The sequence below is a fragment of the Engystomops pustulosus genome, chromosome 1 (assembly GCF_040894005.1).
Source record: "Engystomops pustulosus chromosome 1, aEngPut4.maternal, whole genome shotgun sequence".
NCBI lineage: Eukaryota > Metazoa > Chordata > Amphibia > Anura > Leptodactylidae > Engystomops > Engystomops pustulosus.
The window spans coordinates 231,382,528-231,400,309 of NC_092411.1; the positions used below are offsets into that span (position 1 = coordinate 231,382,528).

The window sequence follows — 17,782 nt, forward strand, 5'->3', positions numbered from 1 at the left end:
AGCTGGACATGTGTACACTCTTTCTACATTTATACAGCATACCATTACAATCAGCCCTTTCAGGGAAACCACAAAGATGAACAAATTGTTAAATATCCTGAGAAACCAGCAAGTATAGTCACAGTACCGCCACAAAGTAGCCAATTGTCACAGTGCTGCCATAAGTAGCCAATAAATATCCTGAGAAACCAGCAAGTATAGTCACAGTACCGCCACAAAGTAGCCAATTGTCACAGTAACAGTGTCAGAGTGCTGCCATAAGTAGCCAATAGTCAGTGACCCCGAAATGTAGCCAAAAGTCACAGTGCCCTCATTCAACCAACAGTCACAATGTCCTACATTAGCCAATAGTCACAGTACCCCCAAAGTAGCTAAAAGACACAGTGCCTGCCCGAGAGTACCTGTCACAGTGTCTGCAACAGCCAATAATTACATTGCCCCACAGTAACCAGTAGTCACAGTCTTTTATGTAGCTTCCTTTACAGACAGGCCACAGAAAAGTGGGCAGTATAAGTACTGGGCAACAGAAAAGAAGCATTTTACTGTAGAAAACTAAAAACAAACAATATACTAACCTTCCCCCCTCCACCCCCCCATAAAGCAGAAGTAGTCCTCTTCTCTGTGAGGCGAGTGTACGCAGCTCAGGAGCCAGAATACCAAACTACTGCAGCACAGGGGCAGGAAGATGACACAAGGCCACTGCTTTCAGGTCTTTTGTATGCCACTCATGGTGTATATTACCTTTACCAAAGATTCTCTACAGATATTATACATTTTCTACTTCAATATACTCAGCTCATCCTGAATAAATGTCTGTTCTTTTGTTCATCTGCATCTATACTCCTCCTAAACTTTAAGTGGATATCATCTAATGACCCCCTGACCCTGCCACTGCTTATGTTGACCACTTTAAGGCCTGGCTTCTTCACTTCCTCTTTTCCGACATCCCCTCCATCATCATGGGTGACTTAGATCCCTATTGATGTAGCTCATTCTGCAACCTCCAAACTCCTCACAGTGGTCTTATACAGCCACTTACAAAGAGGTCCACACATTTGACTTAATTTTCACCTGCCTCTGTTCCCTATACAACCTGTCTAACGCTACTCTCCTCCTATCTGATCATTACGTACTTTCTTCACCACTCTGGCTTCAACAACTACCTCTCTCTTCCATATCCTCATGCAAGGGGGTAGAACCTGCTGCCACCTTCTACAACAGCACAGTTTCCACAGCCCTGGACTCTGTAGCCCCCTCCACTCTCACTAGACAACCCAGAGAACGGCGTTGGAAGTAATTCCCCTCCAAGGAAGACCTTCTGTCATACAAGATGTCTTCGCCGACAAATCTGCACTTGCATTGGCTAAACAGGATTACTTAATTAATTTTATATCTTTTGTAACTCATAACCCCAGTCAATTATTTTCCATCTTTAATTCCCTTCTACATCCCCACCAAGTCTGCTCATTTCAGCTGAGGATTTTGCCTACAGTTTAAACATAGACGGCATCAAGGAAAGTTTTAACCTTTAATTCTTGCAACCAACCCAGAATATCCCCTTCCATTCAACCAACTTCTCTTCCCTTAGTGACGAGAAAGTTTCCTCCATGCTGTCAAGCTTGCATCATACCATTTTTGCACTTGAACCAATTCCATCGAATTTCAACCTCACCACTGCTCATTCCACCTCTATCTCGTCTCTTTAACCTTTCACTATTTTTGTCAGACTTTGCATCATAAGTGGTCGCAACAGTGCAGAAATTTGTGTCACTTTGGGTATAGTGAAAGAAAGTGAAAACTCCGACAGAAAAACGTCTCAGGGCCTTTACTAAATGTGGCCCATAATCTTTCCTCCACCGAACACATCCTTCCCACCAGACCAAACTGTCACAATTCATGGCTCCTGCTTTGGAGTCATCTGTGGCTTATCCTTTGTGCCTCACATACAGGCCCATTATCCGACCTTCTTTAATCCAGAGTCTACAAAATTACTAGTCTATGCCCTCATCATCTCCCGCTTGGACTTCTGCAACAATTCGCTGTGGTCTCACAGCTATCCCTCTAATGCTCTCCAATTTATCCTTAAATCTTCTGCCCAACTAATCCATCTCTTCACTTCTCCTGTAACTCTCCTCTCTACCAGACTCTCCATTGGTTACCCATTGCACAGCGAATTTAATTTAAAATACTAACCATTACCTACAAAGCCATCTACAACCTGTCCCCTCCATATATCTCTGAACTCATCAAGCAATACCACCCCATTTCCGCTCTTCACAGGAGATTCAGTTTCACTTTATTACCGTCCTCTCTTCTCACAACTGCAAGTGCTCTCCATGGCGTGCAGCATGCACCATTCCCAGCGCCTATATCGCTCCCATACTCTACCTCTAGCCTGGTATTTGACAAAGGCCGGATAGTGGACGAAATGTCATACGCTTTTGCTGTTATTTACATTTGAAGAAATTAAAAATGCATGTCTGTACAAAAATGTGTCAGACTGGCCCCAACTTTTCAAACCTTAAAACGTAACCTATAACCCACCTGTTCAGGATCGCCTACAATGCACAATAACTGCTCTGCTCCCATACCTCATGTCTCTATCTTCACTTTCATATAGATTCTAAGCCCTCACAGGCAGGGTCTTCCCTACTTGTCTCCTGATCACTGTAGTACTGTGTTTGTATTGTATTTATTCTAGTCTTAGGCTACATTCAGACGATGTATGCCCGCCGTACCGTAGTACGGCGGGCATACATCGGCGCTGCTGAGAGCATCAGGGGATAAGCGCAACTCACCCCCACCCCTCTCCGTAGGCATATACAGCGCATGGCACCGTATGACGTAGAAAGATAAGACATGTCCTATCTATCTACGGGCTACAGAACGGTACGGTGCCGCTCGTGTGCGCTTGTACAGGGCCGTGAGCCCATAGAAGTGTATGGGGGACGTATATCAGCCGTATATATACGTCCCACATACATGTGTGTGAATGTAGCCTTAATGTAATGTATCCCTTTTTGATTGCACAGCACCATATCTATAAATAAATAATAATAATAATAATTTAATATGTATCCAGACAAGTTAACATAAATAGTGCTCCAGTGAGTATTGATCCAGGTAACTGTTATGGAATGAGCCTCCATAGTCGGCATTTCCAACGGACTCTGGCTGAATGCCTGAAAATGCAGCGATTACGTAGCCAAAAAAAAAAAAAAAAAAAAGATCCTCTCCAAATGGAAGGAGATTAATCTTGGCCTGGGATGGAAATACAATGAAAGTTGCATTATTGAATAGGCTTGGATCAGGCTGCAACAGACTAGCAAAACAACATTATACAGTAGTATGCAACAGCAGTAGACAAGCCACACCTCAGCTTGCTAAATTTCCCTAAATTAGATCAACTTTTTTTTATTCTTCATTTTTTCTGTATTCACTAGAGCAGTGGTGGCGAACCTCTGGCACGGGTGCCAGAGGTGGCACTCAGAGCCCTTTCTGTGGGCACCCAGGCCTTCATCCCAACACATAGTTTGCTAGATAGGACTCAAGGCTTTCTCCTGTGGTCCAATATATTCCAGGACGCGCCATGCTCAGCGCCATTTTAACATACATATTTGGCTGCCAGGACTGCAGGATTGTCATTGGAGCTCCTGCTCTGGGTCCCCTGATTCTTCTTCTGGGGACCCTGGAGGGAAGCTACAATCCAAATTTCTCCATCATTCTATTGTTTTGGTGAACTCAGGGCACCAATACTATTAAAACCTGTGACACAACAGGGATCAATAAGTTACTGCTTAAATGTCATGTTGACTCTTTGTGACATACAAGTGGGTTTTGGTTGTAGCTTGGGCACTCGGTCTCCAAAAGGTTCGCCATCACAGCCTTATCATTTGAACAATACACACCCATAAATAAAATCTAAATGGTCTCCGAATATTCTCTAACCTTCTAACGTTGTTCAGAATTGTTAGCACACAGTCTTATTATCACACTGCAATGAAGTAGTTACAGAACTAAGAGGTGAGAATAAGGCAGGCGGAGAGCTGAGAAATCATCTCTGCTTAGTCACACGGCTTTTAGTAAAAAATTACAACCCGTTTAGGCGTGGAGAATGTAACCCTGCTGTCATCTTGCAGGATCTCAAAGATATTCAAGCTACAATAAATTCATCATCATAAAAACATAGTAAATGCCAAATGTTTAAACCTGATCAAAAGCATCTTTCAAGACTAGAAATACTGCATGAGGCCATTTCTATTATAAAATCTATGACTGTGATTGGTCTTACTAATTGACAACTAGAGGGCGCTGATGTACCATGTGGAGAAACAAAAGTGACCTGTAATACCAGAAACCATGGAGCAGACCTCACAGACATCAAAATACATCGAAATGTATAGTACAAAGGCAAATATAATGTAGAATGCATTCATGGTCAAAAATACATGCATATATCCTGCCCTTATTACACAATATCTAAGTATTTCTAGACAATTGGCAGCAAAGCAAAAAGATTATATTTTGTATATTGGTCTATCATTTAATGCAATGTAAAGGAAATAAAAATACAGGGATGTGGAGGATCCAGCTGCCTGCACATAGTAATTTAAAAAAGCAGCACAGGAAGACTTACCTGACCGAAGTATGAAAATTCTGATGTTTTCAAACATAATTTTCATATAAAAGGATGTGAAATTTCCTTCTAGGGCTTTGCACATATCAGTGTCATGTGCACTAGATCGGACTACGAGTAACTTGACTTAAAAGCCTTTGGCAACACAAGCTTGCATTTTACAAAATTTTTACTTGATTTTTAAGAAACATTTTATACTACAAGCATTATGTGAGCCCTCCCCACCCTGTACGAGGTGTCATTTCGAGCATGCAGTGAAAGCCGTAAAACGGTATCTACAAGAAAATGTTGCAAGTGTGTTTTGGAATTTCCTCCCAGCTTCCCAGTTACCGGCATGGAATATGAAATGGCGTCAGTACAAATTGTTAGGCAGAAAATCCTGCTCTGTATAGAAACATTTAAAAAAAAAAAAAAAAAAGTTAGATTTTTAAAGATGAGGAATGAAAAATGAAAATGTTCAGGTCCTCAAAGGGTTAAATTAAAGAGCTGCAAGATTAAGAAGGGTCTATGGTCTATGAAGTGGCCCCTGCTCTTGCTGAGCAGTAGGATAAATTAGGAGCCTCTGAACTTCTACTTGCAGCCTGACATTGGTAATTGAGCACCGCTTACCCTGCCAATGTCCATAAAATGTGATTGCCCATGCTGCAAAGACAGGCCCTATCTTATGTGGTAAGGGCAGTTGGCATGTTCCCAGCATGGTGCATGCGCCGAAAACATGCCAAATGTAAAGCAATAGGGCAGTTAGTGAGCTGCAGGTTGTGTGGCTAGATCAAGGCCAAAGCTGGTGATGAGTGAAGACTAGCTGGTAAATCTGCCCTAAGCAGGAGAGTTTGCTTCTTAACTCATATATTATATGTACATACGCACATACATACATACATACACACACACACACACACACATGAACATTACACCACAATTTTTTTCTGCGCAACACAGGGTGGTCTGATCAAAGATGTTTCACTGTAAATATATATGTGTAAGTGTTATATTTGCCACCTTTAAAATACACATCAGCTGAGACCCATTTAATTTACAGTTTTTAATAGATATTTTTCTTTACACATTAACTTTCAGCTTACGCAAAGGATACAGCGCAGTTTCTTAAATAGATAATTTTACAAAAAAATAGTCTTTGATTATTTATCTTACACCTTCGGAGGAGCCTTATAATCTATTTAATTATGAAGTCAGTATATTTATATATATATGATGAACTGTACATGTCTGGACGTGGTGCAATCCAAGCTCAAATATAAGGATTGATCTCACTACGTACATTGATCTATGGACTGGATAAGGCTTTAACGTGCATAAATCTCTTTAGAAAGCATCTCATAACTTTTCAGATTAAAACAGTAGAGGCCTGGGGTAGGGGGGATTATGTATGCATTACTCATAACTGTGTTTATAGCAGAATCCTTACACTTATATACATCATTTTAAGCACGGACATTGCAGAGTCATGCTTCCATGTACAAAAAGAAAAGCCAATTTTCATTACAACTGCATGGCATCTACAATGTGAGGTATTGCTTTGCAAATGTAGACAAGATCACAGGTTAGCTTTAAAGAGTGTGAGAGTAATGGCGGCTTGTTCTGTGATGTGAGAAATCGAGTCATCATAAATATACCAGCCAATATATGACATTGAAGAACAAGAAGCAGAAAGGAAACAGCGCCCTGGAGTAAAGGTCAATCCGCTTGGCTTCAGATGGAATGACCGGCTTGGGAGGAGGCGGCTTTTTGTTGTTCTTTGCTTGAGATTTTCCCAGCCCGTTGTTGACTTCAATTGGTTTTCCATAACAATCGTAATTGGACAATTCGAAATCTCTGGGCAAGCTTCCAACAATGCTAAAGTCGTTGGATCTCAGATCTGATTTGGAGGTGCAGACTTTTTTGCATCTCGTTTCTCCAACCTGGGAATAATAAATAGCAAGCTAAATTATTGATCTGACAAAGGTTGAAACAAACATCAAATAGCAAAGTGAGTGTATAAAAGGAAGAGAGAGTGAATTTTCTGAGATGCCTCTGCACGCTGACATTATACAGCGGCGGCTGGGAAAAACGTGACTAACAACCTTAAAGCTCCATGGAATACACAGTATACAAAATATCAGCCAAATACAAAGTAAAAATGTCATCTGAAAGTAACCTCCGAGCAAAGGGGATACTAAATATTCTATAGAACCAACTAAACCCTTGAAATGCACAAGGAACAAAAACACACTGACAAAATGAAGCCTTCTCATAGATCCAGGCACTGTGACTGTGGTACGGTAATCTTCTTGTTATCCATAATCCCCTTCCTTCTAAAATGAACTTTCATAATTATGTTAATGAGCCAGGGGTGTTCTCAGAAATCCTCTATGCTGCAGCTTCACGGTCTGTTAGAAGGTCTTCCCCTCTCCTCACTCAGCACTTTCCCCTCCGTCGGCCTGCTGTGATCTCACACAGAATCATACTCAATCTGCAGGTGAAACTGAGCAGATTGCACACAGTGTCCTATATACAGTATTGTATATGTATTGCTTTTTGCATGTAACAGGTTATATAACAGAATGAGCTGAGAAGCTTGTACACATGAGTGTTATAAAACGGAGGAGCTGAGCAGAATATACATAGTATACTACAGGCAGTCCCCGGGTTACATACAAGATGGGGTCTGTAGGTTTGTTCTTAAGTTGAATTTGTATGTAAGTCGGAACTGTATACTTTATCATTGTAATCCCAGCCAGAACTTTTTGGTCTCTGTGACAATTGGATTTTAAAAATGTTGGATTGTCATAAGAATCAGGATTAACACTGAAGCTTCATTACAGACACCTGTGATAACTGTTACAGCTGTTTATTGTAGCCTAAGACTAAAGTACAATAAATTACCAATATCCAGAGGTCCGTTTGTAACTAGGGGTCGTATGTAAGTCGAGTGTTCTTAAGTAGGGGACCGCCTGTATTTGCATTTAGTATGCTATAGAACAAGAGGAGCTGGGCAGGCGAGATACAGTTTGTTAGGAAAGTAATTCAGTATATCTTGAATTTTATCCATCTTCTTATCTTCACTTAGGATGCAGCTATTTTTGGATCAGCACTACATCTGACATGTATCTGCAAATTACGCTACATATTTGGAAATGGTCACATCATACGTCATTTTAAGACGGTACATACTTGCAAGGTGCTGATATGAACTGGTGTTCCAGTCCCATTCACAGTATTCTTTTTGGCAGCATTGGGCCCCTTTCCTTCTGCTTGTTCAGTCTTCGCAATTTTGGCTTTCTCTGCTTCGACCCTCTTTGGGCTGTTCAGGAAGACTTGGACCACAGCATACTCAACCAGGGAAGCAAAGCCAAAGAGAAGACAAGTAATAAGCCACACATCAATGGCTTTCACATAGGACACCTTCGGAAGTTCTTGTGCCAGGGTAGTACACTCTGACGCCAAGCTCAGAACTGAAAATATACCTGAAAATTAAACAAAAATGGGTACAGCACATATTTATCATTTATGTAATTATGATATTTTCTGTATCCATTAATAATATACCTTATAGCTTTCCACTGTATTTTCTGTTTTGAAGTATGCAGGAAAGCAGATTACTTAAAGGGGTGTTCCACTTTGAGCAAAGAACTGATATTGTTTGTGTAATGAAAAGTTAGATGATTTGCAAATATTTCTGTATCAATCCCTCAGAATTTCCTAGATCTCTGCTTGCTGTCCTATCCTATGGATATAATCCAGTCCATGGTCATGTGATGTCACACAGGTGCACAGTTTGTTAGTATGACAGAGAGAAAACAGATCTGTGTGTTATAACAAGCAGTGCACCTGTGTGACATCACATGACTGGTGAACAAGTAAAAAATGAATCTTTCTGTTCAATGACATCAAGCGGAGATCTAACAACTGTGACAAATTGATAGAAAATGTATAAAGGAAAATTGTATAAAAACTTTTATTACACAAACAATATCAACCTTTTTAAGAATGTGAAAACATAAACACTCCTTAAATGGTCAAAAACTTTTTAAAAATTTTTACATAAAATAAAACAAATAGCGTCAAATATATTTTATTAATGTAAAGTGCTTCTTCTACTCATTTTGCTTCTTTTATGCCCTCTCCTTCCTGATAGAATGAGTTTCTCTTGGAAATATCTGCTAAATTCTATCTTGCTAGCAAGCAACGATGAAAATGTTACAAAAACATGATAAATGATTAATGGGGTCATGATTAAGGAATCTTTACGAAACGTGTAGACCGTGAGCTGTGGCTGTGTGTTTTCTATGCCTTGTTTATCATGGATTTTAAAAGAATGAAATGAAGAAATCATCATGTTTTTATGAAAATTCTGGATTGTTTTGTGAGCTGGATTTCACCTGTTTTTCTATATGTGGACAAATTTAATCCATGCTCCAATCTACCAGGACCAACTGCATAGCCCTCAGGTGAGCCGACTCTTCCTTCTGTATGTATTCTTACAAAAACAAATCCGAAGATAATGGGGAAGATTCATTATGCCTTCTCCACCAGGTTTCTAGCAGTGAAGGCATGCGAATCTTCCCCTCCCCACTAGTTTTACTTTTCCCCCTAGAGGACGGAGGGTGGACCAGAGCGTAAATGCCCACCACATTTATTATAGCAAAGAACTCCGCCAGTCCAGACCTAGTCTATAGGTCAGAACTGGTGGAGTGAGTCAGGGTATAAAACGCCAGTTTCAATGAATTCCCCTGAATATATAGACGCTAAAAAGAGTAGTGGTAAGCAGGAATACAAATCTTACACTTAGATGCCAGTCCTAAATGATGGAAGATGGTCAAAGGATGATTTCCCTGGCACACTGATGTCCCGCATGTTAAGAACGTATGTCAGACACAAACATGGGAAGGTTTTATATATGGAATGATCTGAGAATGAAAAACACATCAGCAAAAAAATAATAAAATAAATGACATTGTATATGTATTCATTTATATAATGCACCATTTGTAGTATTAGTAAGAATCAAGAAGAATATTCTACACCACACATGTCAACTACAAGGCCCATGGGCTAAATCCAGTCCGTCATTTCATTTAATGTGGTCCGCAAGGTCTGTAGCATGTAAAAAAACTTCATTCACCGCCACAACAGTCATGTCTGGATCTTTATCCCACAACATTTGGGAGTTTAACATCTGGAATTGTTATCTCTGATCTTGGAAGCCCATAGCAGGTGTCTTCTGCAGACCAAGGAAGATCCCTGTGGTGTAGAAGACACAACTTCTGCTTCTACCGTGGATAGATGTTATTTTACTTCTTTCTGCTGCTAGAGCCAATTCTTGTTCATGTATGTATGCTTCTAGTTACATACATGCAGTAGGAGATTATATTCATGCATACTGTTATTGTATCATGGAGTTCATAAAGCAATATAAACACAGTCTATAACCAATTGACTACATGCAAAATACTTTATCATTATGTTTAAGGACATACAGATAAGAAATGACAATTTTGATGCAGTTTATTAGTGGTACTTACCTAGAGGGACTCTGGCAGCACTAGCATCAGGATTGATCCAGAAAGAAAGCCAAGAAAGTACAACTATAAGCAGGGTAGGCGCATACACACCCATCATATAGAATCCAACCTGTCTTCTCAAAGTGAAGATGACCTCTACACAGGTGTAGTAGCCTGTAAGACAAAATTTTATCATGTTAATTAGAACATTCTAAATTCCTTTCAAGTTTTATTATAATAATTATAATTAACAATCGTGAACAATGTGTTATTTTCATAGCTATAGTTTGATAAAATCCCATTTTCCTTGTGAATGAAATCTAATCTTATAGAAGCAGTAACCTGACAAAATCCCAGTTGCTGGATGAGGGAACAATACATGGCACCTCATCACCAAGAAGTTAAATCCAGCATCGTAAACAAATGATGAATTTTGGCAACAAAGAGCCATAATGTTGCCAGTGTAGCACTGCTGCTTTAGCCTTTTCTCTATAGCTTCTCTAAATTTAGGCAAACTTTGAATAATAATTGCTGATAAAGTGTTTGTGGTTTTGCTCTTTTAATATGAAATAACACATACGGTAATCCAAAATAAAATAAGGCAGAGATTAAAATTGTCTTAATGTTTTGAGTCCACTGCTCACAGTCAGAACCGTGTGCTAAATTAGGGCATTAACCCTCTTTTATGTTAAAACCTGTCCTTTTTTACCTAATAAAAAATATTCTCTAAAGTCATGTGCAAATGAGCTGAGAAAAGCATGAGATGAGTCATTTTAGCGAGATAAGTCACCCTGAAATGCTGTAGGGGGGGCGTCACTTCAGATGGCCATAAATTTGGCTATTAAGTACCTAAAGCAATTCCTTTTGATATCATATTAAATATAAGAATCTCATATTTCCAACATGTGGTTCTGTGAGCTACAGAAAGGGAGATACGAGCAGTTAAAGGGATGTATGGTAATGTGAAGATAAAAAATCCAATACCCGACTTCTTCTTTAACCGTCTATATCTCCAGTTTATACAGTGGAGAAAAAACTATTTAGTCAGCCACCAAGTTGTGTTTTTAGCAAACAGCTAACATTTCTGCTTTGGTTTCATCTGACCATATGACATTCTCCCAATACTCTTCAAATGCTCTCTAGCAGACTTCAGACGGCCTGTCTGGTACTGCAGGATCCGGGTCACTGACGGTGGGTGTAGTGTGTAACTGACTGTAACCTTTGTTAAGTTTCCCAGCTTTCTGAAGGTCAATCACTAGGTCCACGTGTGGTTCTAGTAATTTTTTTCTCACCGAGGTGAGATCTTGTGTGGAGCCCCTGATTGAGGGAGAATATCAGTGGTCTTGTATGTCTTCCATTTTCTAATTATTGCTTCCACAGTTGATTTATTAACACCAAGCTTCTTGACTATTGCAGCTTCAGTCTTCTCAGCCTGGTGCAGGTCTAAAATTTTGTTTCTGGTGTCCTATGACAGCTCTTTGGTCTTCACCATAGTGGAGTTTGGAGTGTGACTGTTTGAGGTTGAGGACAGGTATCTTCTATACAGATAACAAGTTCAGATAGGAGCCATTACTACAGGTAATGAGAGGAGGACAGAGGAGGCTCCTAAAGACAATGTTACTGGTCTGTGTGAAAACTTGCTTGTTTGTAGGTGACCAATCTCTTATTTTCCACCATAATTTGAAAATAAATTCTTTGAAAATCAGTGTTTTTCTGGATTTGTTTTCACATTTTGTCTCTCATAGTTTAGGTCTACCTATGATGTCAATTATAGGCCTCTCTCATCTTTTAAAGTGTGAGAACTTGCACAATTGGTGACTAAATCCTTCCCCCCCCCCAACTGTAACTGACAGAACTACAACCCTGATGTGATTTGAATGAGGAGATTCATATTGTCACGGGTGCTCCTGCAACCTTCCGCTCTGGTCACAGGCGTACCCGTGTGCCAGCATTGCCACGGTCTCACTCACCTGTCCGCGGTCCAGTGCTGGCTACCGCGATCCGTCGGGGACGCGCACAGGCCACCTTCTCGAGATTTAAAGGGACAGCGCACCACTACTTGGCGCTGGCCACCTGCAAATCTAATAGATATCCAGCCTAATGCCGCCGCCAGATCTTTGTGCCTCAGGGAAAGCTTGTCCCTTATGTCCCTCGTTACCATCCCTGACAAAGCTCCTTTGCTGCCTACCCTGACTTTCTGTCTCAACCTCCTGCCTGATGACACTGTATCTCACCTTGGCCACCACCACGGACAAAGTGGTAGCACCACACCGCAGCAAGTCCAACCCACTTTGCAGCGAAACCTGTGTGTCATCGTCCGCGGTGGTACAGCAGGTCCACTACCCCTGAATCCTGACACATATTTAGTATGATTCTAAAATTATAGATATCATAATGGCCAGGATAACTCCACTTCCAGTCTCTAAAGGTGACTCCTCACAGGCAAAAGTGACTGCATAGGATTTTGGGGGTGATTTATTTTTTTTAAAAAAATACTGATTATTATACAGAATAAGTCTTGGTGGACTTTTTGGAAAAGTTTGCTTGAGAGAATTGGACATGCTTTACCAACTTACTTTAAAACGGTTATCCATGTGCAGTAACTGCCCCTTTTATTTCTATAATGTATTAATAGGACTAACCTTTTGTGACACAAAAATCTATTTTTTTTGACTGTACAGCTTTTTTTTTTTTAACTTTCGGTAGATGCCGTACAACAGCACCTGCTGCTTGAGATCAATGTTCAGGTTTCTAGAGATCATACAGCGAGGCTGGAAGCACAGCATTTTCGTGCAGTGTTCCTTTTACTTGTCTTTGAGATGAGAGATCCATATTGAGGTGACACTAGGTAAGGCAGCATCTCAATGTCTGCACATAGACACATTAAACTGTAATAAGTGGCAGAAATAGCAAGTAGTCATGAAAATATGTGTGATTAAGGTCCCGCTAATGATATCTGGATACCGATAAATCTGGTTGTAGCTGGGGGAAATCATTATGGTGAATATTTCATGAGGGGAATATTTAATAAGTGCAATTTAGGAGGATGTGAACAGAAGGTGGCCCTGATATCCGGTACATTATAATAATTTTGGCAAATTGTTTATCTCCTGTAACAGAAGATGGGTATAAGAGTTTACACCAGGGATTGACAACCTTCAGCAATGCTGCGGAACTACAGTAGCCATGATATTCTACTAATACATTGTATAGAGAACGTGATCCTTGTAGGAGAAAGAGCTGAGGCATCTAATGTAAGAATACACTTTCATCTTGCCAAGCCAGATACACATGAAAAATACTCACAATAAAGCTAAAAATGTGGTCTGGATTTATCAGCTGGTGCAGGTCCCGAGTCTGCAATGACCTCTTGGAGTTGCTGCAGTTTCTCCGGTAACCACACAGATCGCAGACGCAGGACTGGGTCTCCGACTGTCACAGACAGGCAGAGACCCTAGAGAGAAGGTGCAATTGTTTACCGCTTCTGCCTTCTCCTTTCCTCGCTGCTAAAGTTGCGCTATGTAGTGAATAGAGGAGGTGGCTAATAAGACAACAAAACCTCATCCAGGAGCGATATAGAGAAGGGGGTAAGCAGCTCGGGCTACAGCCATCTAATTTTGGACCACTGCAAACGTTAAATAATTTCTGGAAATTAATATTATAAACCTTCAGATGTTTGGGGTTATTCTGGACAGTAAACTAGTTTCTGTGAGTGGAGAAATATCCTGAACTCAGATTACTCACCAGTGCCCTTGTAGTATTTTGTACAATTGCCATATTCAATATCTTCTGTTTTTATATCAAACTGAGGCAAAGCAATCTTCTCCATCTGAACCGGGTCTCCTGACTGCCAAATAAACCGCAAATCATCCGTCGTGTATCCAACTAAACAACAAGGGAAAATAAGTGAGAGGAATTAACACCTTTGGCAGCTTTCTCCAATCCACAATAAATGTATTCCCAGATATAATTGTTAATTGCAAATATGAAATATAAGAAAGCAAATCAATACTTTAAAATTATTATTTTATTGCATAAAAAAACGAGAATGTCCCCATAGCTAAAAGAAACCAGTCACCTAAGCCTTACTGTGCGACTCATGTCCACAGATTCTCTATAAAAGGGAACCGGTCATCAAGATCGGGCACAATAAACCTTACTCACCCTCCCCCACGGTGCCTTTGTTGAAAACTTCAGTGCAGGTGTCCAAGCTTAGATCTGCCTCCTCCCACCAGTTAAATTGTTCCCCAAACTTTTTCTATGTTGGCCCCGCCCACTGGCATGTGGCTCTGCCCAAAATCACTAGGCCATGTCCTTTGGTGGCGTGCATGAAATGGTGAAAAGATTTCCCACAAGGTCACGGCTAAATTCCCCATGCAATGAGAGGAACAGCATTCTGGCAAGAACGGAAAGTGTTTTTTTCTCTGCTCAGCTGGAGAAGAGGCATAGAGCTGTCAGTCAAAAGAAGGAGGCGGGTTCACTGGAAGCCTAGGAGAAAGTGCGACTCTTCTCTTCAGAGGTTGACTCATGACTACTCATTTTCAGATCAGAAGAATTGCTGTAATTAATGTACAGTGCCTCAGTGGGACATCATTTTAGGTGATATTGAGAGGCCTAAACTCTTTACCAGCAGGTCTAACTGGTGTGAGAGGTAAAATTCTTGTGACTGGTCTTCTTTAAAGGGAATAATGACATAAATTTAATGCAAGAAAATGTCAAATGTCTAAATGTCATTTGTAGGTCAAAAGGAAACATTTTTGGTACGTACAGCTCTCCAGCTGCATCTTGCAACGCTGAGTATCCATAGGGAATAACGTTAGGTCCAAGGGACAAGACAACGTTATGGACAACCTGGTTTAAGATAGAAAGTTTGATATTAGTATAAAAAGATATAAAAGTATATTAAAAAGATGTACACATCTCCGGATCATGATTCCGAATTTTTTACCAAACTACAAAACTTTTTCAAATATAAATTCACTTGATAATTGGAAAGGGACCCACTACTGGGACTCCTGTTATCCAAAAAAAGGAATTAGCGCCCTGCCACTCTATTCACTATCTGAGTGCTGGAGATCTCTGACACTCCCATCGAACAGAATGAAGCCCCACCCATTACTGATAACAGGATCCCTGTTCTCGTTATAGGTAAGGGTCCCAGCAGTCAGACCCTCAAAGATCACTTGTGATTCTCTATCCAGTGGATAGGGGATAGCTTATAGACCTGGGAAAACCTCTATAAAGAGAACCTTCATTAATTGTTTGGTTGGTGGTGAAAGGCCATCTTTAAACGTTTTGAAAAAAGAAAAAAAAAAAACATTTAAATCCAACTGCACTCTAGAAAACTTCAAAATTGCAATACTGAAGGTTGTTGGCATACATTTATATAAAGTATACATTACATACATATTTAATTAACCCCTTCCCGCCGCGGCCCTTTTTTGATTTTGCGTTTTCATTTTTCACTCCCCACATTCAAAAATCTGTAACTTTTTTATTTTTTCATGTACAGAGCTGTGTGATGGCTTATTTTCTATCTTGTATACTACTGGGAGCAGGCTGTATACTGCAAGGGGGGCAGGCTGTATACTGCAAGGGGGGCAGGCTGTATACTGCAAGGGGGGCAGGCTGTATACTGCAAGGGGGGCAGGCTGTATACTGCAAGGGGGGCAGGCTGTATACTGCAAGGGGGGCAGGCTGTATACTGCAAGGGGGGCAGGCTGTATACTGCAAGGGGGGCAGGCTGTATACTGCAAGGGGGGCAGGCTGTATACTGCAAGGGGGGCAGGCTGTATTCTACTGGGGGCCGGCTGTATACTACTGGGGGCAGGCTGTATACTACATGGGGGCAGGCTGTATACTACATGGGGGCTGGCTGTATACTACATGGGGGCTGGCTGTATACTACATGGGGGCTGGTTGGCGCTATACTACATGGGGGCTGGTTGGCGCTATACTACATGGGGGCTGGTTGGCGCTATACTACATGGGGGCTGGTTGGCGCTATACTACATGGGGGCTGGTTGGCGCTATACTACATGGGGGCTGGTTGGCGCTATACTACATGGGGGCTGGTTGGCGCTATACTACATGGGGGCTGGTTGGCGCTATACTACATGGGGGCTGGTTGGCGCTATACTACATGGGGGCTGGTTGGCGCTATACTACATGGGGGCTGGTTGGCGCTATACTACATGGTGGCTGGCTGGCTGTATACTACACCCTCGGCTTATGCTCGAGTCAATAGGTTTTTCCAGTTTTCGGTGGTAAAATTAGGGGTCTGGGCTTATACTCGGGTCGGCTTATACTCGAGTATATATATAACAAAATATTTAGATGAACTCTTGTTATTGACCAAATACTTATTTTCCACCATAATTTTCAAATTCTTTAAAAATCAGACAATGTGATTACCTGCATTTGTTTTCACATTTGTCTCTCATACTTTTTTATGTCAATTACAGTCCTCTGTCATCTTTTTAAAGTGAGAGGACTTGCACAACTGGTGCACTATAATCCCCTTTTCTTATATGGATAGAGGATTACTTAAATTTGAAAAGGATTCTGGTCATTTTGGTATTTAATGTAGGGTTCAATTCATATTTACACTGCATTTTAGCAAATGATCAATCTCTTCCATTAGCCTAGGCTACACATTTGCCAGAATAGGGACAGAGTTGCGTTTCAGCTTATATTTGACTGCACAATCTTTCATTGCCGTCATGGTAGGACTTCCCAAGCTACAAAAACTTTCCACATATAAATACATCTACATTACAAAAAAAGGAGGATTATAAACCTGTAGGAAACTTACCTCATGCTAAGAAGGACATCTCCGTCCCGAAAGATAAATAAGAGGATGTTTTCTTGGGTGACATCATGAAAATTGGCATTCTTTTCATTTGCAAAAAATAAATCAGGCTTCCATAGACACTTGAACATGGTTGGATCTACTGTGAGTGCGTCCGAGCCTCTGAAATCACTGGGAAGTTTTAGTCGGGGATCATTCCATCGTTGCCTTAGAAAGATATTGACTCTGTAGTCCTGAAAAAAAATAAACAGGATTTGTAGATTTAGTAAATGTGGTAGGAAACACTGTTTGGTGGACATCATCATCATTATCTAATCATCATGATGGATTTATTACGGTTACCTAGCCACACCTGGTAAAATACATAACCATTACATCTCAAGAAGTAGCTTTTCCATTTGTATGTCTTTTTGAAGTAGACCGTTCTTTCCAGTATACTTAGAGAATATCCAAAATAATTCTGCTCAGTGATGACATGTAAAAAGAGAGTTAGTGGTTGGTGTAGGACACAACTGTTGCAATGAAACATAAAAGCCAGAGTTTTCATTCATGCACAAACTAATCCTGGATCTTGTGTCCGTTATATCCAAAAAATGTAAATATTGAACAAATATACCAATGGCGATAAAAGTTTAATAATTTCCCCACCCAGGTAAAACTAGTGTTGGTTCCTAAGCACTTTCCCTTTATCGTTTACCACGTTTTTCTTGGGTTTTCCACTTGAATCAGGAGAACATAAATGTTTATGGTCATCATAAAGTGTTGTGTGGTATATATGTACATTTTGCAAATTAACCCAATTACCGTATATACTCGAGTATAAGCCGACCCAAG

At 40.6% G+C, this 17,782-nt stretch overlaps 1 protein-coding gene across 2 annotated transcripts in view; it reads right to left on the reverse strand.

Annotated features, from left to right (window-relative positions):
• Positions 1-5,663: 5,663 nt before the first annotated feature.
• Positions 5,664-17,782, reverse strand: part of GLRB (glycine receptor beta) — a 56,132-nt gene continuing 44,013 nt past the window's right edge. Inside the window, exons 5-10 of one of the 2 annotated variants that reach the window (XM_072120706.1) lie at positions 16,952-17,181; positions 14,906-14,988; positions 13,882-14,022; positions 10,159-10,311; positions 7,808-8,100; positions 5,664-6,555 (exon numbers count right to left, since the gene is read on the reverse strand). In XM_072120706.1, coding sequence (XP_071976807.1) covers positions 6,259-6,555; positions 7,808-8,100; positions 10,159-10,311; positions 13,882-14,022; positions 14,906-14,988; positions 16,952-17,181 — 1,197 coding nt within the window. In that variant the 3' untranslated portion in view covers positions 5,664-6,258. Of the gene's footprint in view, positions 6,556-7,807; positions 8,101-9,419; positions 9,544-10,158; positions 10,312-13,881; positions 14,023-14,905; positions 14,989-16,951; positions 17,182-17,782 lie in introns of those variants that run through there. The other variant, XM_072120714.1, reaches the window with a different exon arrangement.